At 39.2% G+C, this 24,378-nt stretch overlaps 1 protein-coding gene across 4 annotated transcripts in view; it reads left to right on the forward strand.

Moving 5' to 3' along the window:
- Window positions 1-24,378, forward strand: part of TMTC2 (transmembrane O-mannosyltransferase targeting cadherins 2) — a 455,354-nt gene that overhangs the window by 203,696 nt on the left and 227,280 nt on the right. For all 4 annotated transcript variants that reach the window (XM_002823551.6, XM_054527438.2, XM_054527439.2 and 1 more), the window contains one exon: window positions 5,835-6,663. In XM_002823551.6, coding sequence (XP_002823597.1) covers window positions 5,835-6,663 — 829 coding nt within the window. The remainder of the gene's footprint in view (window positions 1-5,834; window positions 6,664-24,378) is intronic.

The following is a 24,378-nucleotide window of genomic DNA, read 5'->3' on the forward strand; positions in this document are numbered from 1 at the left end:
TGTACTAAGAATTCAATTTGTCCCAGAGCCTGAGAAGGAGTATTATTTATGTTTTGTTATGATTTACTTGTTTACAGTGAGGCAAATATACCTTAAAACTTTGTGAAACAAGAGTCCAACAACATTTTTAATATCAGTACTAAGAATTAGAGTTGTACAAGTATGCAGTGACCCTCAACTTTGGCTGCATTAGAATCACCTATGAGATTTTACTTGGACTGGGGCATTAGTTTTTCTAAAGCTCATAATTGATAATGATGGACCTTTAAGTTTGAAAACTATCCTTTAAGCCGTTATAACTCTTCTGTTAAAGTGGTTTTCTGGACAGAGTAGTAGAATGTGTGAAGCTCCAAGAACACACAGGGTCTCTCTTTTTTTTATGAGAAGTTCATATCCAGTGTATAGAAGAGTGTCTGCAACCTTAATAAGTTGAATGAACTAATTGTTTTAGCTACTAAATTGCAATCCTTTTCTAATGCTCCCTATCAAAGATTGTACTTAACTAATGTTTAAATATCCCACACTTTGGTGCAGCGCACTAGCATGGCACATGTATACATATGTAACTTACCTGCACATTGCGCACATGTACCATAAAACCTAAAGTATAATAATAATAATAATAATAAAAAGATTAAAAAAAAAATAATAAAAAAAATAAAAAAAAATAAATATCCCACACTTTGAAGTCTTATTTTCTTTGTATGAATTTTTGCTAGTTTTAGCTTGCAAGGAGATTCATGCGTTATCTATACTTGCATCTGAGAAATACAAGTGTTAGGTCAGTTTGATACACCAAGCTGCGGATACAGAAATGCTAAGGTAAATTGTAGGGTCACTTGACTCTGACTCCTAGTAGTAGCTCAGTAAAAATTTGCTAATTTGATTTAATCCATAAACCATAGCATAGGGACTAAATTAGAAATGAAAACCATTTCCATGCTTTCTTTTATCTTGTTTTAAGGCCATCTCCATAAGAACAGTTGAGATGTTTTATTAAAAATTGGATTTGAAGAGAGATTTGTTTTTTTATCAGAAGCTCATTTATATAGTTGATTTTTTTTGAGACGAAGTTTGGCTCTCGGTGCCCAGGCTGGAGTGCAATGACGGGGCCTCGGCTCACTGCAACCTCTGCCTCCTGGGTTCAAGCGATTCTGCTGCCTCAGCCTTCTGAGTAGCTGGGATTACAGGCATGCGCCACCATGTCTGGCTAATTTTGTATTTTTAGTAGAGACAGGGTTTCTCCATGTTGGTCAGGCTGGTCTCGAGCTCCTGACCTCAGGTGACCCGCCTGCCTCAGCCTCCCAAAGTGCTGGGATTACAGGTGTGAGCCACCACGCCCAGCCTAGTTGATAATTTTTAATAAAATTTTATGAGAAAGCATCAGAGACACTTGAAAATTGCAGTTTCATACTTTGGCTTATACTTTTTTTAATTTTTATTTTAAGTTCCTGGGTACATGTGCAGGTTGTACAGGTTTGTTACATAGGGGAACATGTGTTTTGGCTGATACTTTAAAAGTCATAGCAAATCACAACACTTTAGAAACTCTTCTACTTTAAACATTTTAAAATCAGCTTTACCTATTGGTTTAGTTTCCCTTTAAGAGTGTCACTCATCAGCCTGGGTAACATAGCAAAACACCATCTACAAAAAAATACACATGCACACACCTGTGGTCTCAGCTATTCGAGAGGCTGAGGTGGGAGGATTGCTTGAGCCCAAGAGGTTGAGGCTGCAGTAAGCCGTGATTGTACCACTGCACTCCAGCCTGGGTGAGAGAGCAAGACCCTGTCTCAAAAATAAATAAATAAAAGAGTGAGTCATTTATTTCGTCCTTACAGAACTCACCATTAAGCTAGAATAAGTATGTGAAAGCATTTCACTTCAGAACCGTAGTATCTTTTGATCTTAGTTGACTGTCAGTTGTTCAAATGAGGGATTATACATGAAGATACTTTAAATGTGAAGTAATACATAAATTAATGTTTGTTAGCATTTTATTACTTATGTTTTCTTGTTTTTATGTCATTTTCATTTTCTCAGTACTTAGACATATAATATTTAACATTGAATAGTTTTCATTATTCATATCTTTATAGTCCATTGTATTTAAATTTTCTTTTTAGCATAATAAATGCAATAATATGACCGCATCTGGAATCTCAATTTTATTTTGATAATTATTAAGATATAACAAATTATTAGAGATACTTCTATGAAAAATTAAAGAATAAAGTAGTTTTGCCTTGTTATGACATTTCTGTCTTTAGAAATAAAATACAATTACATCATTGTTAAGGCTAACTACTTCTGGAGTTTAATGACTAGCAAAGAAATCTGACCATGTTTCCTCCTTTGTGTGGCTCTCCTGTCCCTCGGCGTCTCTTCTTGCCTGATTACAGCTGTTCTTGTAATGCTTTCTCTCTCCCTCTCTACATCCCCGATCACTTCCACCACAAGATATTGTAATAGAATGGTCTTAGGCACATTTTAAAAATGGGCTTTTGGTACAAATTCAGAATTCAGTTGTCTTTCAAGATCAGTCTTCTTTATCCATGATATCTTGTCTCCTTTATCTTTGCCAAATGGTGTTTCTCACTTGTATAATCTAAGAGTACGCAATTATGTGATTGATCGATCAAGTTATTACAAGTTCTTAAGCATGGTTCTGTGGTATTTTTTTTTTTCTAAAATCAAGAAATTTTAGAATTATTGCTGGGTAGAATTTCAGAGAAACAATGGAATGGTTTGCAAAAGTTATTCTTAGATGATAATGAGGCTTTGAAGTATTTCGCCAGTTTAAAAGTTAGATTGGTGGGCCGGTCATGGTGGCTCACACCTGTAATCCCAGCACTTTGGGAGGCTGAGGCAGGCAGATCACAAGGTCAAGAGATCGAGACCATCCTGGCCAACATGGTGCAACCCCGTCTCTACTAAAAACACAAAAAATTAGCTGGGCATGGTGGCATGCGCCTGTAGTCCCAGCTACTCACGAAGCTGAGGAGGATCGCTTGAACCTGGGAGGCAGAGGTTACAGTGAGCCGAGATCACACCACTGCACTTCAGCCTAGCGACAGAGCAAGACTCTATCTCAAAAAAAAAAAAAAAAAAAAAGAAAAGAAAAAAGTTAGATTGGTGAGGCAGAATGTGATATTTCTCCCTCTACTATTAAAAATTCCATACAGCATTACGTGAATTAATCTTTTTTTTTTTTTTGAGTCGGAATCTCGCTCTGTCGCCCAGGCTGGAGTGCAGTGGCGCGATCTCGGCTCACTGCAACCTCTGCCTCCCAGGTTCAAGCGATTCTCCTGCCTCAGCCTCCCAAATAGCTGGGACTACAGGCACACGCCACCATGCCCAACTAATTCTTGTATTTTTAGTAGAGACGGGGTTTCACCATGTTGGCCAGGATGGTCTCGATCTCATGATCTCGTGATCCGCCCGCCTCGGCCCCCCAAAGTGCTGGAATTACAGGCGTGAGCCACCGCGTCTGGCCTACGTGAATTAATCTTAATCCAACATTTGACAAGGATGTTTTTAAAACAAGTTAATGCTGTGAATTTGGCACTACTGTATCTGATATTAATGAATAATTCCACCTCTTAAAATTGTCTAATTTCCATCTGGTTGCTGTTTCTCATTTTCCTTATTTTACATGTTTAACTTCTAACCACCTATTCTTTTGCTTCTCTTATTTTATACTCAGAATTACCCCCTTTTAGATTTAAAAAAAAAAAAAACTTTCATACTTTTGAAATGTAAAAATGGACATATCACCAAAAAGTGAGAAGGGAACCTTAAATGAATTACAAACTTTTTGTTTTGTTAGAGATATAAAAACTTCTAAGATCTTAAAAGTAAGATCTGAGTTTAAAATTAGGGAATAAATAATTTGTGTTAAGAAGGACAGGGTCACCAGTTAGGAGGAGATTATTGTAGGAATCTCAGTGTTGGTACTTGGGACTAGTGATGACAGAAGAGATGGAGAGAAAAAGGACAGATTCAGGATATATTTGGACATGAAAGTTGTGAAGACTTGATGATGAGTGGAATGTGGAGGGAAGGAAAGAGGCTATGAAGAAGAAACTGGTTACATACTATTACTATTCCTGATGGTGACGATGATTGGAGGAGGAACTGTTTTATTTCCGTTGGGGAAGTATGAAGTCAGGAGTTCTATTTTGGGTATTTAGAGTTTGAGGTACCTAAGTGAATATGCCCAGTAGGCAACTGAATAATTGCCTATGGAGGTGAGGGAGGGTGAAGGTACAGTCATTAGCATACGTTAAGGACGTTTAAAATCATGAACCTTGTTGAGGATCATTAGGTTGAAGGTAGAGTGGAAAAGAGTATTCATAATTAGTTCTGTGGCTTCCAGCAATCAGGGTTGGTGTGGAGGAGGAGTCTGAGGAGCAGAGTCCAGTGTGACAGTTGTATACAATACGTAGACATTGTTTTCATAGAAGTTGTATATGCTTAAGGTATATTGCCCTTTGTGGGTTGTTTTTAAAACTAAATATTTGGTGTATCCTTTGTAAGGTTCTAAACCCCCTTCTGAATGTCATTGAGTAAGACAATTCTGTACAACGCCAGGATGCTTGCTGTAAAGAATGGCTTTACCATTGAACCATTAAGGTTGGGATATGGTGCCCATTTCAACCCTCCCCACTCTGCCTCTTTAGGACTAAGATTTTTAGATGTCACCTAAGTTTCTTGCTGGGGGAGAAGGACTTTGCCAGAAAATGAACATTAACATGATGTCCTTTGACCCTCCTCACAATTTTTTGTCATTCTCTTGAAATAAGTTAGTTCATTATTGAAGAAGTCATTTTATTTTATTTTTTATTTGAGTCAGAGTCTCACTCTGTTGCCCAGGCTGGAGTGCAGTGGTGCAGTCTCAGCTCACTGCAACGTCTTTCTCCTAGGTTCAAGCTGTGCTCCTGCCTCAGCCTCCTGAGTAGCTGGGACTACAGGTGCACACCACCATGTCCGGCAATTTTTTTTTTTTTTTTAGTAGAGATGGGGAGATGGGGTTTCACCACATTTGCCAGACTGGTTTCGAACTCCTGGCCTCAAGTGATCCACCCACCTCAGCCTCCCAAAGTTCTGGGATTACAAGGGGTGAGCCACTGTGCCCGGCCTAAAGTAATTTTATTTTTAAAAGCTGTCATCAACATGAAAAATTTGGGATTCATGAGGAGTGTTTTTGAATGTCGGATGTCACTGATAGCAGCGACAATATGGGGCAGCAGATTAAAGCCTGGTTTATAAATTCTGCAAGGACGGAACTCTTTAAGACAACGAAATGGGGACTGGCTTAGACATAGCTGCATGCCTTTACTCCCTTAGAGACAAGCACAAGAGTCCTGCCATATCACATATTTTTTAACATGACTGCTTTTTGTTTTTCTTCAAAATCTAAACTACGATAAAATGAAAGACAACAGTTATTAGGTGCCTTTATCTTATGCAGAGTGCTAAGTACTGTACATTGTGGTCCCCTTGTGACCCGACATGAATTCTGAGAGGGAAATAAATATATTGAACCTACTTTGTAGAGGTCACGAAATTGAAGCTTTGATTATTGGTATTTTAGAGAGAAAAAAATAAGATAATTAAAAAATATATACAAACTCCACATTCAGGTTTTTTTGGAGATTAAAATTTCTCTAGGCATGCTTGAAAGGTGATGGACATGGAGTCATGTTTTGGAGACATCATGCTGTGTTTTTAACGGTCCATTTAAAAATGTATTTTATCTCTAAGTGTTAAGTGTTCCCATGCTGTACTGAAAATAATCTTAATTTTTCCCTTCTCTCTTTTGGTTTCAGAGGAAGAACTTGTCGCTTTGCCTCAGCATTAGTTTGTTAATTTTCTGGGGGTCCTCCCTTTTGGGTGCCCGGTTATACTGGATGGGAAACAAACCACCAAGCTTTTCCAACTCAGACAACCCCGCTGCTGATTCGGACAGCCTCCTCACCCGCACGCTCACCTTCTTCTACTTGCCAACCAAGAACCTCTGGCTGTTGCTATGTCCAGATACCCTCAGTTTTGATTGGTCAATGGATGCTGTGCCTCTGCTCAAAACAGTTTGTGACTGGAGAAACCTACACACTGTGGCCTTCTATACTGGACTCCTCCTCCTTGCCTACTATAGTTTGAAGAGCCCGAGCGTAGACAGAGAATGCAATGGGAAAACTGTAACAAATGGCAAGCAAAATGCAAATGGACATAGCTGCCTTTCAGATGTGGAGTACCAGAACTCAGAGACTAAGTCCAGCTTTGCATGCAAAGTAGAAAATGGCATTAAAAACGATGTATCACAGAGAACCCAGCTTCCTTCTACGGAGAACATTGTTGTTCTGTCTTTATCTTTGTTAATCATACCCTTTGTTCCTGCTACAAACCTGTTTTTCTATGTTGGCTTTGTAATTGCAGAGCGAGTATTATATATTCCTAGTATGGGCTTCTGCCTACTGATTACAGTGGGTGCTAGAGCCCTTTATGTCAAAGTCCAAAAGCGGTTCCTCAAGAGCTTGATTTTTTATGCTACAGCTACACTAATTGTTTTTTATGGACTCAAGACAGCGATCAGGAATGGAGACTGGCAGAATGAGGAAATGCTGTATAGATCAGGGATAAAAGTAAACCCAGCTAAAGGTAATCTTTTATTTTATGCTTTTGTCTGGATAGTTTACACTTTCAGCCTCTTTATATCTTTGCTTCTTGTCTTAAAATACAGTATTAAGGAGGAAGAAGTCCTTTTATGCAGTACCTGTATCTTTCATTCTTTTTATTTTTTTAAAGAGATATGCCATATAACCAATTTAGAGACATATCCAATATTCCTTACTTGGAGTAAGAAAATATTTTCCTGTGTTTCTGACTATGTTTGTCCAGAAGAATTAGAGCTCCTGTTGTGTAAACAATATTGACTATTCCAGGAATTTAGAAAAGAGCTTGGTTTTCACATTTTAAAATACTGATAGGGACAGCTCTTTTATCATATAATAAAAGTTAGGCTATCCCACTTAAGTATACTTCAGCTCTTCTATTTTCCAAGCATCATCTGAGGAAATACAAGACTTTCATTGAAACCTTTAAAAGATTTGGAGATCTCACTGGCTCTGAATCCTGAAAGTATGTCTCTAGATGTCAGTGTGTACACATTCAGGTATGAGTCACCTTTGGCTGTGCAGAGGCTGAATTATCTGAGTGTTGCCAAGCAGTTAGCAAGTTTTTACTTGAGTTCTTAAGTCACTTAGAGAAACACACTTTTCACTACATAATGAGAGTTTTGATTATACCATTCATGATTGCTTTTGATTTAGAAAATTACTTGAGCAAATCTCAGAATCAATAGAGTAGAAAGTAGTTTCCTTTAAAATAAAAAAGTCAAAAGCTATGACAATGGATGACTCTAGTTTAGGCAATTAAATGTATTGGAAGCTAGAGGACAATTATATAAAAATAGATGTAAATTTTTAGTGCAGAAATATATCATAGTAAATAGTACTAAAGAGTCTTGTTCTTCATAAGCCATTTTTATTCTTTTTTGAGACCGGGTCTTGCTCTGTCGCCCAGGCTGGAGTGCAATGGCATGATCTCAACTCACTGCAACCTCCACCTCCTGGGTTCAAGCAATTCTCCTGCCCCAGACTCCAGAGGCACTGAGATTACAGGCGCCTGCCACCACACCTGGCTAATTTTTGTATTTTTAGTAGAGATGGGGTTTCACCACGTTAGCCCGGCTGGTCTCAACTCCTGACCTTAGGTGATCTGCCTGCCTCGGCCTCCTAAAGTGCTAGGATTACAGGTGTGAGCCACCACACCTGGCCTATTTTTATTCTTTAAATTATGTTTGCTTATATAGCATTTGAACTGGCATTTTTCTACTCTTTCCAACACAATTCTATATCAGGATTAAGGAAGGTGTAAAACTGTTCCAGAATATGAAAATGGCCTGCTAATAGGTGTATATATATATATAAAGACCTAGATACTCCAAAAGCTACTTTGGCATGCTTGTCTGATGAGCACAAATTAAGTCAAGAATTCAGTGAGCAACTACACATTTCTTGAAGGAACTAATTGCTGGTACTTACACTGTTTAATAAATTGCAGGGATTTTAATGGGAAGTTGAAGCATTAAAGTTGAGCTACTGCATAGCATGTAATTTCTCAATTCTCTGTGAAAAATCATTACCATGTGACTTTTCCTAGGTGGTGAGTACTTCACAGTTTATTGAATGCCTGGACCCAAATCTTGTAAAAATTGTTACAATTAGTTTTAGCAGAATACTTATCAGTTAGTTTTTCTGCACTGGTAGATGTAAGGATATGGAATGAGGCTATGTTGCCAATTTTTCTGCTGTTTAAAACATATAGGGAATTGAAAAAAATTCTTGGCATATTATTTGCATCACAGTGTTGTTCTGAGGGTTTATTAAATTTATTAAGTTTCAGGCTAAGCTGCTGTTACAAAAAGCCAAGACAAAAGTGGCTTAAGTAAGATAGAAGCTTTATTCTTTCGTGTAACAATCTAAGTATGTGCAAACACAGAGCTGATAAGATGGCGCCATGAGTTTTCAGGATCCAAGCTCTTTCTCTTTTATTCCCTTGCCATCTCAGTGGTGTCACCCTGTCCTTATGGTCCAAGATGGCTCATTATCACATCAGCACTTCAGCTGACAGGAAGAGAGGGAGAAAGGGCAAATGGTGGGTGTACCCAATCTTAGAGCATATTGCAGAAATTGCACACACCATGCTTGTTCACAGACCACTGGGCACACCTACCTACAAGGAAGGCTGGGAAATGTTATCTTTATTCTGGGAAGCCAAGTACCCAGCCAAATTTTATTACACTGCAAAAAGGAGAGGGCAAGTACTCAGATGCTAGGGTATAAGTAGAAGTCAGTCAGAATAAGTGAAAACGTTTTGTAACGCTTAGGTATTTTCCAGCATTAGCTGGTATTTTTGCCGACAGTTATGATTCTAAATAAGATATTTTGGTACATAGAATGTTTGATCATTTCTTTATTTTTCCATTCACTAAGTAAAACAATTATTAAACATTTCCTTGGTTTCCAACATTTTCAGGTGTCCATCCTAATACTTAGGAAGTGCTGCAGAATTTAGGCACTCCAAAATATTATTAGCTAAATAAATGTACAGCTGACCACTACCATGATAAGTTCTTTCAGACATCAAACACTGAATTCCTGAAACACCCCACCCCACTCATAGCCCAGTCAACTGCTTTACTTGCAGGCTTTACCATCTCAGTTGATAGCATCTCCATTTCCCCAGCAGCTCTGGCCGAGAATTCCGAAGGTCATCCCTGCCTCCTCTTTTCCCTTCACAGCTGACCTCCTCTTTTCGCTTCACAGCTGACATCCATTCCATCAGCAGATCCTCTCTGCTCTGTTTGTAAAAATACATCCAGAGCTTGGCCACTTTTTACCACTATCACTGTTGGCATCATGGCTCAGGTGACCACCATCTTTTATCTTGAATATATATATATGTGTGTGTGTATATATATATATACACACACATAATGCATATATGTATATGTATATGTATATGTGTATATATATAAATACATATATATATTTTTTTTTTGAGACAGAGTCTCGCTCTGTTGCCCAGGCTGGAGTACAGTGGTGCGCTCTTGGCTCACCACAACCTCCGGCTCCCGGGTTCAAGCAGTTCACCAGCCTCAGCCTCCCACGTAGCTAGGACTACAGGCATGCGCCATCATGCCCAGCTAATTTTTGTATTTTTAGTAGAGACGGGTTTCACTATATTGGCCAGGCTGGTCTCAAACTCCTGACCTCGTGATCCACCCGCCTCGGCCTCCCAAAGTGCTGGGATTACAGGCCTTATCTGTAATATTAGTAAAAGACTCTCGCCTCACCTCCCAGCTTGTATTTCTTGCCTTTTAGCATGTCTTGTACTTTTTTCTTTCGACCCAGACATGATGTATTGGGTAATAAGAAATGAGGTGAACAGGCTTTATTGTGAGATTTTATGTAAATCTGTTTAGGAGTTGGACTGTATTTTGCTATAGCCGTGGGTGCCAGAGATGTCACATTCCTCTGGTGGCCTTGTTTTTGGTCTTCCCAGTTGTCTGTGGGCTTTCCCACGGACTCAGTTTGCTTTCCATCTATTTCAGCTGTAATCAACTATTATTATACTGCAGCTCTGTTGGTATGGGGGAGGAAAAATGTTCTATTATTTTACGACTAAATCTTTGCCTCCCTGGGCTACTACCTTCGCAAGTGTTTCTTATCTTTCCTTGTGTCCCACTCCAGTTAAGACAGGAAGGCTAGAGGGGGCTGAGTTGAGAGGAATGGCTTTCCCCCACAGCTCTGGGACAAGGCTGACATCTTTCCCTTGTGGAGTTAGTGGTCTTTTGTCATGACAGATGCTCTGGGTATATTTCATAAGGTTTATTCTTCTCCCACTGCCAAAGCCAGGAGAACATCTTTCTTGGCTCTTCCCAATGACACTCTGTTGGGGTCCTGGGAGGGAAGACCCCCAAAACTATGGGAGTCCCCTAAGACTGCCACCCTCAGGAGTTTCTGATTCCAAAACTAGTTTATGCTTAGCCTTCAGCAGCTTGTTAAAATGAGTAGTCAATTGTTTCTAACAGTTTCTGTCTCCAGCAGTCTCTGCTCCAGGTAAGCTCTCCTGTGCTGTCTCTGGATTTGTCTTTCTCTAGATTTCAGGGTGGTGGTTGGCCCTGCGACCCCAGTTCACTGATGGTTCCAAGACAAGTTATTGATTTTCAGTCTGTTTAGCTTTTTCTGTTTGTAATGATGTGAGGGACAACTTCACATTCTTTAATGTCTGAGCTGAACTCCTGCTTCTATTCACCTTCAAAGTCTATGCTTAACCAGCAGCCCTGGTGACCTTTTGGAAACACAAGTCAGGGCATGGCGTTCCACTGTCCCCAATTATTCTCTGGCTGCCAGTTTCTCTCTAATTGAAGGCACATAACAGTGGCAGGGAGGGAGGGAGGGAGTCAAGCGTTCAAAAACTATTTATTGAGTATATGCTCGCTTCCTGGGTGATAGGTTCAGTTGTGCTCCAGGCCTCAGCCTCATGTAATATGCCTTTGTAACAAACCTGCACATATAGCCTTGGAATCTAAAATAAAAGTTGAAAAAATAAAAATAAATAAAATTAGAGCAGTTCTGTACTTTAAAAACTCTAGCTAGATAGATTATAGATATGATAGATATAGATGCACACAGTCTCAGGACCCTGTGTATACACACCAGCCCTGCTGGCCTCTTTGATATGCCTTTTATATCCCAGGTAAGCTCCTGCCGCAGAGCTTTTACCCTTGTCATTGCTTCTTCCTGCAATGTGTTTTCCTGGTTATTCTCACTGGGGTCTCCCTTACCTCCTTTAAGTCTCTGACCAATTGTTGCATTATCAGTAAGGTGCTTTATGTAAAATTGACTGCCCTGCTATAAATTACAGCCACCCCTCCACCTGTCTTATCGAGCATTCCCTGTTCTCTTTCCATGCTTCATTTTTATCTTAGCACTTATCACTATTTGACATACTGTATTTTCTATAATGTCAGCATACACTAGAATGTACGACACAAGAAGATAGAGTTTTTTTTTTTTTTTTTTTTGAGACGGAGTCTCGCTCTGTCACCCAGGCTGGAGTGCAGTGGCGCTATCTTGGCTCACTGCAAGCTCCGCCTCCCGGGTTCACGCCATTCTCCTGCCTCAGCCCCCCGAGTAGCTGGGACTACAGGCGCCCGCCACCGCGCCCAGCTAATTTTTTTTGTATTTTTAGTAGAGACAGGGTTTCACCGTGTTAGCCAGGATGGTCTCGATCTCCTGACCTAGTGATTCACCCTCCTCGGCCTCCCAAAGTGCCGGGATTACAGGCGTGAGCCACCGCTCCCCGCCGAGATTTTTACATTTTAAAAAATGCCATAGATGCTGCAACAAGGACTGTGCCTGGTAAAGCAAAGGCATTCAGTAATGGGTATGTTCAGTATTATTACAGTCATAGTCCCCTTCTCTTTAAAGAGTTCATGATCTGTTTACAGATAGAATGTACATGCATGAAATAAGGCAAAAGTGTGAAATATTATGCCTTTGATATGCCAGGTGGGGATGCTTTATCATGAGAGGGTTAGAATCGGGAGTGGAGTTAGTTTCGGATTGTGTGACTGCATCTGTGTGTGACATATGCTTCCATTTTGATACAAGGCAAAACTCTTCCAATCCAGGTTTCTTATATTTTTTTCTGTTTATAAGATGTTAATAATAATTCTGGCTACAGTTACTTCCTTAGCAATTATGAGACTGGCAGTAATCTTCCTTAAGGCAGACTTTCTTAGTCTCATACATTATTTGAACCTAAGTAAAAGATTAGAAACCCTATAAAGCCAATCTTGTGTATGGTTTTCTGAGATTACAGATGGAGTTAGGATTTTTTTTCTTCCTTTGAAAGCCTTTGCAAATTCTGGAATACTTCAGTATACCATGTGCTTTAACGGAATATGATTTTAAGCCTCATGAAACAGTATGCATTAAAACTGCTGCCTTCAGTAATGGGTCCTGTAGACAGCTGCCAGTCATTAACTGATTGGATGCAAATGACGATGAGTAAACCCTGTCATAGTGACTGTGCTGCTAATTTATGGTTTAAATCTGGATAGCGGAGAAATGATAGCTGATTTGGACTATGTAAACCACAAGTCCTGTCTCATTATGTGGTTGATAATGTCAGGAAAATACTAGACATAGTTGATTACTGTAGTTTGCTGATTTCACAATGACTCTTTGCATTTCTGTGCTTAGGAAAAAGCAAATTTTCTCTGATGACGCCTTAATGAGCAAGCCACATTATATCTGAAAGGGTTTCCCCCACCCGCCTTTAAAGCAACTCATTTTTAAAGCCATATTGATTAGTATTTGCTTAAAGAAAGTATTTCTTGATTCATTACAAAGCAGTTAAATGTGTGATCACCCTTTTTGCTGTGGCCTCCTCTAAATCCCCATGTAGGTCTAGTCTCTGTAGAATTTGGCATCATTGATCTGTTACCATAGCTTTTAAGCCACTGCTTGGTTTTGACTATCTTTCTCCAATTTCCCACAGCCTTCTCTCTTCTATGATTTTTGCTTCCTCCCTAAACTAATCCATTCTTCAAGTTTTTTTTTTTTTTTTTTCCTAAAACCTGCCTTTATTTTCCCTTCCCTATAGTATCTAGAACATTTCTTGGTATATAGTAGGGGTCGATAAATATACAATTGAATTTCTAAGTTATGTTCTTCATGACTGCCTATCTATGAGGAACTTTTCCACCTGGGTGATCTGCCGGCATCTCAAACTGGTCACCTCTCTTCCCTAAAATCAACTTGTTGCAAAATTCCTTATTAATTAACGTCATAATCCCAGGCTAACAAAGTTATAGATAAGCAGATCAGTGAGCACATAAACATAAAATAATTGTAGTATATATGGCAGCACATCTGGCTTCCTGAAGGCATTTTAAAATTAAGTTATAGATTCAAAATCAAATAGGTTCTGAGAATGGTTTATTAACTCTATGTCAATTTGATTTAAAAAATATATGACTATGGTGGTTAATTGAAAGCAATTTCTTAAATAGTTAAGAACAATTAAGAGTGAATCTGAGGAAAACTTAAGCGCTAAAAGTTGTTTTTAATGCCCATTTTTAATGTACATATGTGAAATGATAACTACAAAAGATGTATGTAAAATGATATACATATTTGGAACTTTCAAGGTGATTATCCTGGCAGTCTGCATTCACTCCCCCGGTGCAAATGACAAACATTACCTTTTTAGATATAGAAAAACACAGTTGGCCAGGGGCTGTGGCTCACACCTGTAATCCCAACACTTTGGGAGGCCGAGGCGGGTGGATCACCTAAGGTCAGGAGTTTGAGACCATTCTGGTCAACATGGTGAAAGCCTGTCTCTATTAAAAATACAAAAATTAGCCGGGTATGGTGGCGGGCACCTGTATTCCCAGCTACTCGGGAGGCTGAGGCCGGAGAATCTCTTGAACCCAGGAGGCAGAGGTTGCAGTGAGCTGAGATCCCGTCATTGCACCCCAGCCTGGGCAACAAGAGCGAAACTCTGTCTCAAAAAAGGAAAAAGAGAGAGTCAAAATTGTTTCAGTTTTGCAACGTGTGACATTTTTTTTTCCTTCATAGATTGCTACAAAATTGGTGGTTCTATTTCAGTTTAACATGGCATCAAATTTTAAGAAACAAGTATGTCGTAGGAATATCATTTAGGAAATAACTCACAATTTAAGTGAAACCCAAGCCTCTAAGCCATGTAAAAATTGACTATTTCCTTGTGGATTTTATAGTCTAAGCTTTTGTTTACCTCCAATTGAGTGTCTTTAACTATGATGAGTTGTAATTAACCAGCTAGTTTTGAAATGGTGTAACAAATTCTATTATTATATTTCACCAATAATTTGTCATGATATGTCCAAGGGAAGATAAAAATTTTTCAACAGAGGTTCAGATTTTTATAAAACATGAAATTTACCAGTTAAGGCCAGACACGGTGGCTCAAATCTGTAATCCCAGCACTTTGGGAGGCCAAGGCAGGCGGATCACATGAGGTCAGGAGTTTGAGACCAGCCCGGCCAACATGGTGAAACCCCATCTCTACTAAAAATACAAAAATTAGCCGGGCATGGTGGCAGGCGCCAGTAATCCTAGCTACTCGGGAGGCTAAGGCAGGAGAATTGCTTGAACCTGGGAGGCAGAGGTTGCAATGAGCCGAAATCGCGCCATTGCACTCCAGCCTGGGCAACAAGAGCGAAACTGTCTCAAAAAAAAAAAAAAAAAAGGAAAAAGAGAGTCAAAATTGTTTCAGTTTTGCAGCGTTTGACAATTTTTTTTTCCTTCATAGATTGCTGCAAAATTGGTGGTTCTATTTCAATTTAACATGGCATCAAATTTTAAGAAACAAGTATGTTGTAGGAATATTATTTAGGAAATAACTCACAATTTAAATGAAACCCAAGCCTCTAAGCCATGTAAAAATGGACTATTTCCTTGTGGATTTTATAGTCTAAGCTTTTGTTTACCTCGAATTGAGTGTCTTTAACCATGATGAGTTGTAATTAACTAGCTAGCTTTGAAATGGTGTAACAAATTCTATTATTATATTTCACCAATAATTTGTCATGATATGTCCAAGGGAAGATAAAAATTTTTCGACAGAAGTTCAGATTTTTATAAAACATGAAATTTACCAGTTAAGGCCAGACATGGTGGCTCAAGTCTGTAATCCTAGCACTTTGGGAGGCCAAGGCAGGCAGATCACATGAGGTCAGGAGTTCGAGACCAGCCTGGCCCACATGGTGAAACCCCATCTCTACTAAAAATACAAAAATTAGCCAGGTCTGGTGGCGGGCGCCTGTAATCCCAGCTACTCAGGAGGCTAAGGCAGGAGAATTGCTTGAACCCGGGAGGCGGAAGTTGCAGTGAGCTGAGATTGTGCCATTGCACACCAGCCTGGGGGCCAAGAGCAAGACTTTGTCTCAAAAAACAAACAAACAAAACAAGAAAAAAGAAATTTACTAGTTAAATCAAGGAGGAAAACCACTATAGTACTTTGTTGAAACTGACTGGCCTGAGTTGTGCTGTAAAACACAGCTTTTCATTTTTACCAGAGAGCCTTGGTAAGAGAAACTAGCTAAAAGCATCCCACCAATAAAGGCTGATTGAGAGATAAATAGCAGGAAGTTAAATCTGGTTTCCATAAGGAAATTATGTGTTTTGTCTTCTCAGTCCATCTCTTCTCTATTGAGTAGAAAAAAATAGATAAACAACAGGGCTGGCAAGAATAAAAGGAAGGTATCTCATTGGCTGAACTAGACTGAAATATTTTTTAAAAGCAGATTTACATTTACTGAATTGTTAAATTAAGGCCCATTTTAAATATTTGATTCTTGAAGAAATCAAGTATGGTTGTTTTCCATTTGAGATGGGGGAGTTGCAGAAGTTCATTCAGATGCCTTTAAGAATGAACTGGGGCCAGGCGTGGTGGCTCATGCCTATAATCCCAGCACTTTGGGAGGCCAAGTTGGGTGAATCATGAGGTCAGGAGTTTGAGACCAGCCTGGCTAGCATGGTGAAACCCTTTATGTACTAAAAATACAAAAAATTAGCTGGGCATGGTGGTGTGTGCCTGTAGTACCAACTGCTAGGGAGGCTCAGGCAGGATAATTGCCTGAACCGGGCAGGTGGAGGTTGCAGTTAGTTGAGATTGTGCCACTGCACTACAGCCTGGGTGACAGAGTGAGACTCCTTCTCAACTCCGTCTCAAAAAAAAAAAAAAAAAAAAAAGAATGAATTGGCGCAGAAATGTTTTCCTGTTGTCTGGCTCTAATGATTTCAAGTACAGTTTTGTGGGGCAGGCAAAAAAATCCAGACCACAACAGACTCAGTGCAAGTGGTCCTATGATGGATTATAGATGAAGTGGGTGCCATATTGCTGACTCTTAAGATTTTGAAATTACCCACAACAAAACTTTTAGAATCTTTATGGGCTTTTGAAAACCTTCCAACTTTAAAATCAGAGTTACTTTAGATTATATTTATCACAGTTTATATGCTAAAATACTTGAGACTAGCATATGATTAAGCATGAAGGTAAATTTTTCTGATTTCCATACTTTTGTGTTTCTTAAAAATGTCCTAGGCTGGGCGCGGTGGTTCACACCTGTAATCTCAGCACTCTGGGAGGCCGAGGTGGGCAGATCACGAGGTCAGGAGTTCGAGACCAGCCTGGCCAATATGGTGAAATCCCGTCTGTACTAAAAATACAAAAATTAGCCAGGCATGGTGGCAGGCACCTGTAGTCCCAGCTACTCAGGAGCCTGAGGCAGAATTGCTTGAACCCGGGAGGTGGAGGTTGCAGTGAGCCGAGACTATGCCACTGCACTCCAGCCTGGGCAACAGAGCGAGACTCCCTCTCAAAAACGAAACAAAACAAAACAAAAAGCCCTAACATTTCTTTACTTTTATTAAATATATATGAAATATATCATTCATAGTCATATAAGTATGCATATACATCATACTTGTATAGTTTAAGGAATACTACTAAAATATCTATTCTGTAGCTTATCAAAGGAATATTACCAGTGTCTTTGAGGACCTTTCCCTATACTTCTCCTTATTTCTTGTTTAAAAAATGGTTTTTTATTTTTTCACCATTGATTTTGTGTACTTACAGATTTTTCTGTAGGTAACTTTTATCAGTAGAGTTTTCCTCATTTCTAGTTTAAGAACTATTTTATGAATTAATATTGATGATGATAGGTTTTCCTCACTTAGTCTCTTACTTTGATGAATTATATTAACAGATTTTCTAATGTTGAACCTGTTTTGCATTCCTAGATTAAACCCAAGAATTGGTTATAATGTATTATCATTCCCATTTTCTTCTACATTTGTTTTTCATCTGTATTTCTGAGTGATTGTCAGTTTCTCTCTTGTGGTATCATATTCTGGTTTTAAAATCAATGATCTTAACCTTATAGAATCAGGTTAGGAGCATTACTTCTTTTTCATTCCCTCAAAGATTTTATGTAAAATTAGAATTATTTTTTTCTTCTATATTAGGTAGAATTTACCTGCAAAACTAGCTAGGCATAATGTTTTGGTTATAGATGACTTTTTTTTTTCCTGTTGATTTAATTTCTTTCATAGTTTTGGAAAGAGCCAAATTTGCTTTTGGGTCAGTTTTAGTAACTTTTTTCTCTGGGTTTTGTTCAATTGGTACAATGTTAAACATAATATTCTTGTAATATCTTTCTAAAAATCTCTGCTACTATTGTAGTTTTAAAAGTGTTTTTGCTTGGATACTCTTTAGGCAACAGATGTAGCATTGCCCCAAACTTCGTGAAGGTGGACCTACGCATAAGAATTCCCAAGGAATATTTTTTCCTATTTTCTGTTTGTCCACATAGGCCAGACAGACAGTCACCCATCTTTTCATTCCCTAAGCTTTTTAAATTTGTTTGTTGCTAGTTAACTGAGGAAGGCTGTTTCCTTTCAGGCAGATCACAGTTTATGTGGCTTCTGCAGTGTGACCTACTGCTTGAAGTTCATTAAAGCCTAAACCTAGGTTTATCTGTTTGACAGATCTAGTGTATGCAAGGTGAATACCATCTTCACAGCTAGTTTACTTTTCTGGAGTCCTGCATTCATGGAGGTTTTTTTGTTGTTGTTTGTTTGTTTGTTTTTGAGATGGAGTCTCACTCTGTCACCCAGGCTGGAGTATAGTGGTGCGATCTCTGATCACTGCAACCTCCGCCTCCTGGGTTCAAGTGATTCTCCTCCTTCAGCCTCCCAAGTAGCTGGGATTACAGTCACGTGCCACCACACCCTGCCAATTTTTTTGTATTTTTAGTAGAGATGGGGTTTCACTGTGTTAGCCAGGATAGTCTCATTCTCCTGACCTTGTGATCCACCTGCCTCAGTCTCCCAAAGTGCTGGGATTACAGGCATGAGCCACCGTGCCTGGCCTCATGAAGTTTTTAGACTTCAGGTTTGCCCTTACTTTCCAACCAATTAGTACATTCATTTGCAAATATTTTTATTTTTAATGTAGCATTTTCATTGGTTCTGTACAAATTGTGATTCTCTGAACATGGAGTTTCACTATACTGTCAGAAAATGAGACCTACGAAATATCTTCAAATCTGACACCTATTAAGGAATGATTAGCTATGTTAGAAGTTCTATTTGAGAATAGAGTTGTTTAAGATCAGATCTACTATTTTTGAAATGTTTAATTCTCTTTCAGCAAAAGAAAACTTAAAGGAAGCTAAAAATATGTGTAAAAGCACTATCAAATTAGAGGTATTTGAACCCTCTAAAGCAGGGTAAAATATGTTCCTTCCTTTTTGTAATATAAATACAATTGCTGATATTGTTAAAGAGCAGATTTTTGAGAGGACAAAGACCTGTCTCAGTTTTAGCCTTATCACGCACTCGTGCCTATTTCTGGTGATCATGGATTTTAAAGAGAATTCCAGATAAGTCTCAAGGAATTATGGAAAAAATTGAGATGTTCAAGTCATATAATTATTGTAAAAGGGTTTGATGTAGAGAAAGTGTGAGCCTTATTTTAACTTTTATGCATGTGGGCATTAAATTAGAAATCTTACTGAAATGGGAAAATTTCCCCTGTCCCCCTCACAGGGCGTGCGAAGGGGGTGTGGCCTGCTTCTTCTGATCAAACCTCTAGGGGAACATACAGACGGGCAGGCTCCAACCGCATGGCAGTGCCTAGGGGGTGAATGTTTACAGCTACTGAAGCCCCAGTGGGCATGTTACAGTATGCTCTTTTAGTTTAGCGTCTATGGGCGGCTTGTGTTAGCTCAATTAGACCCCCTTCCTTATCACAAGGACAGAGGGATTTCTGTATCCCAGGGTTTCTTACCTTGGTGTATCAGAAGAATCAGATTACATGTGGGCTTGGAGACTGAGTGGAAGGTTTGATTAAGAAGTAGCTCTTAGCAGATGGGGGGCCAGAAGGGAGATGGATTTCCCATGGAGTTAGGCTGCTTCCCAGCCTGGGTTCTCCTCTGATTGCTCCGGCCAAACTCTGCCTCATTCTGCTGGTGGATGTCTTTCCAGTGTGCCCCTGTCTGTATTCTTCCACAGGCATGTTCCCCTGGACATCCTCTCGATGTCCAGCCTCTTGTCGTCTTCTGCAGATGTGTTCCTCTTGCCATGCAGCAGCAGCTTCTGTGTGTCTGCCTGCTAGGGTCTCTGGGTTTTTTTTTGTTTGTTTGTTTGTTTGTTTTTGAGACAGAGTCTCGCTCTGTCGCCCAGGCTGGAGTGCAGTGGCGCAATCTTGGCTCACTGCAACCTCCACCTCCCTGTTTACACCATTCTCCTGCCTCAGCCTCCCCAGTAGCTGGGACTACAGGCGCCCGCCACCACGCCTGGCTAATTTTTTGTATTTTTAGTAGAGACGGGGTTTCACCGTGTTAGCCAGGATGGTCTCGATCTCCTGACCTTGTGAGCCACCCACCTCGGCCTCCCAAAGTGTTGGGATTACAGGTGTGAGCCACTGCGCCCTGCGGATCTCGGGTTTTTACAGCCCCGGGGTTTGGGTGTGGGGGGCTAGGGTGGTCTTGGAAAATGCAACATTTGGGCAGGAAGGCAGGAGTGCCTGTTCTCACCTAGGTCTGTTTGGTGGAGCCCTAGGAAGGAACCACGCCCTCCTCTACCCAGCCCTTCCCCCACCCCCGCCCGCCTCCAGCCTCTATGTCATTTAAAGGGACCACTCTCTTCCCTTTCCAGCACTCCGTTATCATCATCACTTGACCATGGCTTCTCAGTGTAAATTTCTTTGCAGTTTTAACCTTATCATCCAAGGGGAACTAGGAGGGACATAAATATGTGCTTACTCAAAATGAAATAATGATCAAACATATTAGACGTTCTTTTTTAAGGAATGATAATATTGTTTTCTAAGTATAAGACATATTCATATTTTTTTTTCTTTTCTTTTTTTGAGATGGCGTCTTGCTGTGTTGCCCAGGCTGGAGTACAGTGGCACGATCTCGGCTCACTGCAACCTCTGCCTCCCGGTGCAAGTGATTCGTGTGCCTCAGCCTCCCCAGTAGCTGGAATTACAGGTGTGCGCCTGTAATTAACCATGCCTGGCTAATTTTTGTATTTTTAGTAGAGATGGGGTTTTGCCATGTTTGCTAGGTTGGTCTCAAACTCCTGTCCTCAAGTGATCTGACCGCATAGGCCTCCCAAAGTGCTGGGACTACAGGTGTGAACCACCTCGCCCAGCCCGTACTCGGATTTGGTTAGACAGTACCTAGATACAAATTTAGAACAACAACAAAAACATCATCTTGAGAGCAGAATTGTATTGGAGGTTTTATTTTGTCTTGTATTTAAGGATTCTGATTCCCAATAATACCAGTTGCCTCTCAGCCCATTCTTTCAGTGATCTTAAACAGCATAATTCAGTTCCTTTGTGCAAAACACCATAAGATATTAAAATATCAGCATTAATATCTTTTTTGGAAGCACTTTAAGCATATGTTTTAATTATGAAAAATTTCTCTGTAGACATTTTAAGTGCAGAAAGAAGGAACTGGGTTAGAAATGTAATATATCAGCTCAGAGTCAAGTTTTGACAAGAACAGATTACCCAGGTGTCAAAGCATGGCGTTTTCTTCTTAAGATGCCTGGAATAGCAGAGGAAACTTACAATCGTTTAATGTTTGGGGCTCTGTGTAGGAACTTGGAAGTCATATCATAAAGAAATGTGATAATTTTTTTTCTGCTCTTCTTACCTCTCCTTGCTTAGGATAAGAGAGTAAATATCTCAACTTGTATTTCGTGAGACTACCAGCAAAAATCACAAGGTCTAAGATATTTTGAAATGTTTTCCTTTTTCACCAAGTCAGTTGACTTAATCTCTTTGAGATTTACAAACGAGTTTTGATGGTTTGCAGTACTGGTGTTGAATAATCTGAATATTTTCCAAAGATGATGGCATCATGTTACCTTCACAATTGTGGTTAAGAATGAATGGTGGTTGGGTGCAGTGGTTCTCGCCTATAATTCTAGCACTTCAGGAGGCAGAGATGGGTGGATCACTTGAGCCCAGGAGTTTGAGACCTGCCTGGGCAACATGGTGAAACCCTGTCTTCACAAAAAATTAAAAAAATAGCTGAGTGTGGTGTTGCATACCTGTAGTTGCAGCTACTTGGGAGGCTGAGGTGGGAGGATCACCTGATCCTGGGGAGGTCGAAGCTGCAGTGCACTATGGTCACGCCACTGCACTCCAGCCTGGGTGACAGAGTTGAGACCTTGTCTTAAAAAAAAAAAAAAAAGAATGGTAATATTCATATTCATGTAAATATTTACAATAATTTTAAGTTAGAAAGGAGTTTCTGTGCTTGTATAATGAAAACATTAGCATATTACGATTACTGTACAAACCCATGTATTCTGCATTTTTCTTATCTCTAATCACAGTGATAAATTTAAAATTACTTTTTGTTCTTGAAATGCTATTATTTGGAAGCAACAGTACAGAATTTTAAAATTTCTTTTGCCATTACGCTTTAGCACAGTGATTTTGAGATAGTTTTTGAGGGCGGTTGATGAAGTCACTGAAGTCCTAATGCCGTGCTTCTGTTCTCTGTGGTACCATTCCAGAAGCAAGAGGCTGTGCACTGCTTTGGGCAGAGGACCATCATAGTTTGGTTTTGGCTATTGCTGGTTCTCAGCTCATTCTCACATTGAGCCTGGAGCAGATATTTACTTTTGAGGTTTTAAGTTAAAAATTAAGGTTTAAAGAAGTATATCCTAAGACCCAGTTCTGATTATTCGAAAGGAAAATGTGGCTTCTCTATGAGTTTTAATCATCCTGACATGTCAATAATCTGACAACATTATTTAAAACTCATGAATAGAATATATGGCTTTATATCTAAGACCACACATCTAGTCATATTTTTTAATTGGTAATATTCATTAATCACTGGTTTTGACATATTTCCTGATTTTTCCTCTATCTTACTTAACCCTCTGGGTACTAGCTTCTTTTTAATACATGGAAGTATAACTTTCTGAATTGTAGTTTCAAGACTTTTATAACAGCATTCTCTATTTCAATATCATGTTTTTCAGTTCATACAAAAATGCCTCATACTCAAGAACCATTGTCCCTTGATATATGTGGAGGATTGGTTCCAAGACCACACACGTACAAACAAATCCCTGCATACTCAATTCCCACAGTTGGCCCTGCAGAACCCAAATATAGGAAAAGTCAGTACTCTCTATACGTGGGTTTCACATCCCACAAATACTGTATTTTCAGTCTGTGTTTGGTTGAAAAAAAAAAATCCACATATAAGTAGAACCAGGCAGTTCAAACCTATGTTGTTCAGGGGTGACATGTATTTGCCCACTCTTCAGAATTCTTCTCTACTTGTCCTATACCAGCAAAGAAGGCAAAGAAAATTAACTTCCCATTCTTTTCTGTTGTTAAATCAACTGAAAGTACAGAAGAAATGCTTTAAAATGATACGTGCCCAAGATTTTTGCATATAGCAAAGATAATTGATATTTTATTTTAGAGATCTCAGTTATTTACAAATAATTGTCGTCATTAGCACATGTAAATATTTTTCTACTCACATAAATATTTTATTTGCATTTTTTACTCATCATTTCTTTTTTAAAAAAAATTCTCTTCTCTAGTATTTACTTTTTCCCTGTTCAACACTAGCTACTGGATTGATCACAGTGAATGCCAAAAATTAACATATAGAAGTTAACATATGGAATATTCTCCCTGATGTACTATATTTGAGATGTACTATATTTATAACTTAGAAGCAGATTTTTAAAACAAGATGCAATCTTTAGGATTTTCATTATTTTTTAAATCTTAAAATTGACCTTTAGAGTATTCAATATTGCTTTTAGTTGTGTTTTTGTTGCTCTGGGTTTGGTTGGCAATGCGATTCTCAGTAGCATGAGCGTAGATAATGAATAGGGCAGATTTACTATAAAAGTGTATATCAAATTGGTTATGCTTTTAGTATATAATAATCTATTGATGAAATATACCATCTCCATAATAATATGCTTTCCAAGGAGTTACACATCTATGTTAATTTAATATGTGACTCAGAGTTTAGTTTAGGCAAGCATCATTACAACTCATCTTTTTTTTTTTTTTTTTTTTTTTGAGACGGAGTTTCGCTCTTGTTGCCCAGGCTGGAGTGCAATAGTGCGATCTTGGCTCACTGCAACCTCTGCCTCCCAGGTTCAAGTGATTCTCCTTCCTCAGCCTCCCGAGAAGGTGGGATTACAGGCATGCACCACCATGCCTGGCTAATTTTGTATTTTTAGTAGAGACGGTGTATCTTCTCCATGTTGGTCAGACTGGTCTCGAACTCCCGACCTCAGGTGATCTGCCCACCTCAGCCTCCCAAAGTGCTGGGATTACAGGCATGAGCCACTGCGCTTGGCCTTACAATTCTTTTACAGATGAGAAACTAAGAAAGGCAGGATGCTTAAGGAGCATGGTTAAAGATTCCAAACTTTGCAGTAAGGTAGATGTGGGTATTGATTATAACTCATTTATAGTGGTTATTGTTCTCCTTATTAGTGTTATTATCTATAGAGTGAGTATAGAAATACCATCTTGTGGGTGTGCATAGCATACCTGGCCCAGGGTTTGTCCCACATTACATATTTACTAAATTATTGCTTTTACTGTGAAATAGGAAGTAGAAGAGTTAAGTAATTTACTTGGGTGTACCCAAATCTAATTGGTAACAAG

The sequence above is a fragment of the Pongo abelii genome, chromosome 10 (genome assembly GCF_028885655.2).
Source record: "Pongo abelii isolate AG06213 chromosome 10, NHGRI_mPonAbe1-v2.0_pri, whole genome shotgun sequence".
NCBI classification, from domain to species: domain Eukaryota; kingdom Metazoa; phylum Chordata; class Mammalia; order Primates; family Hominidae; genus Pongo; species Pongo abelii.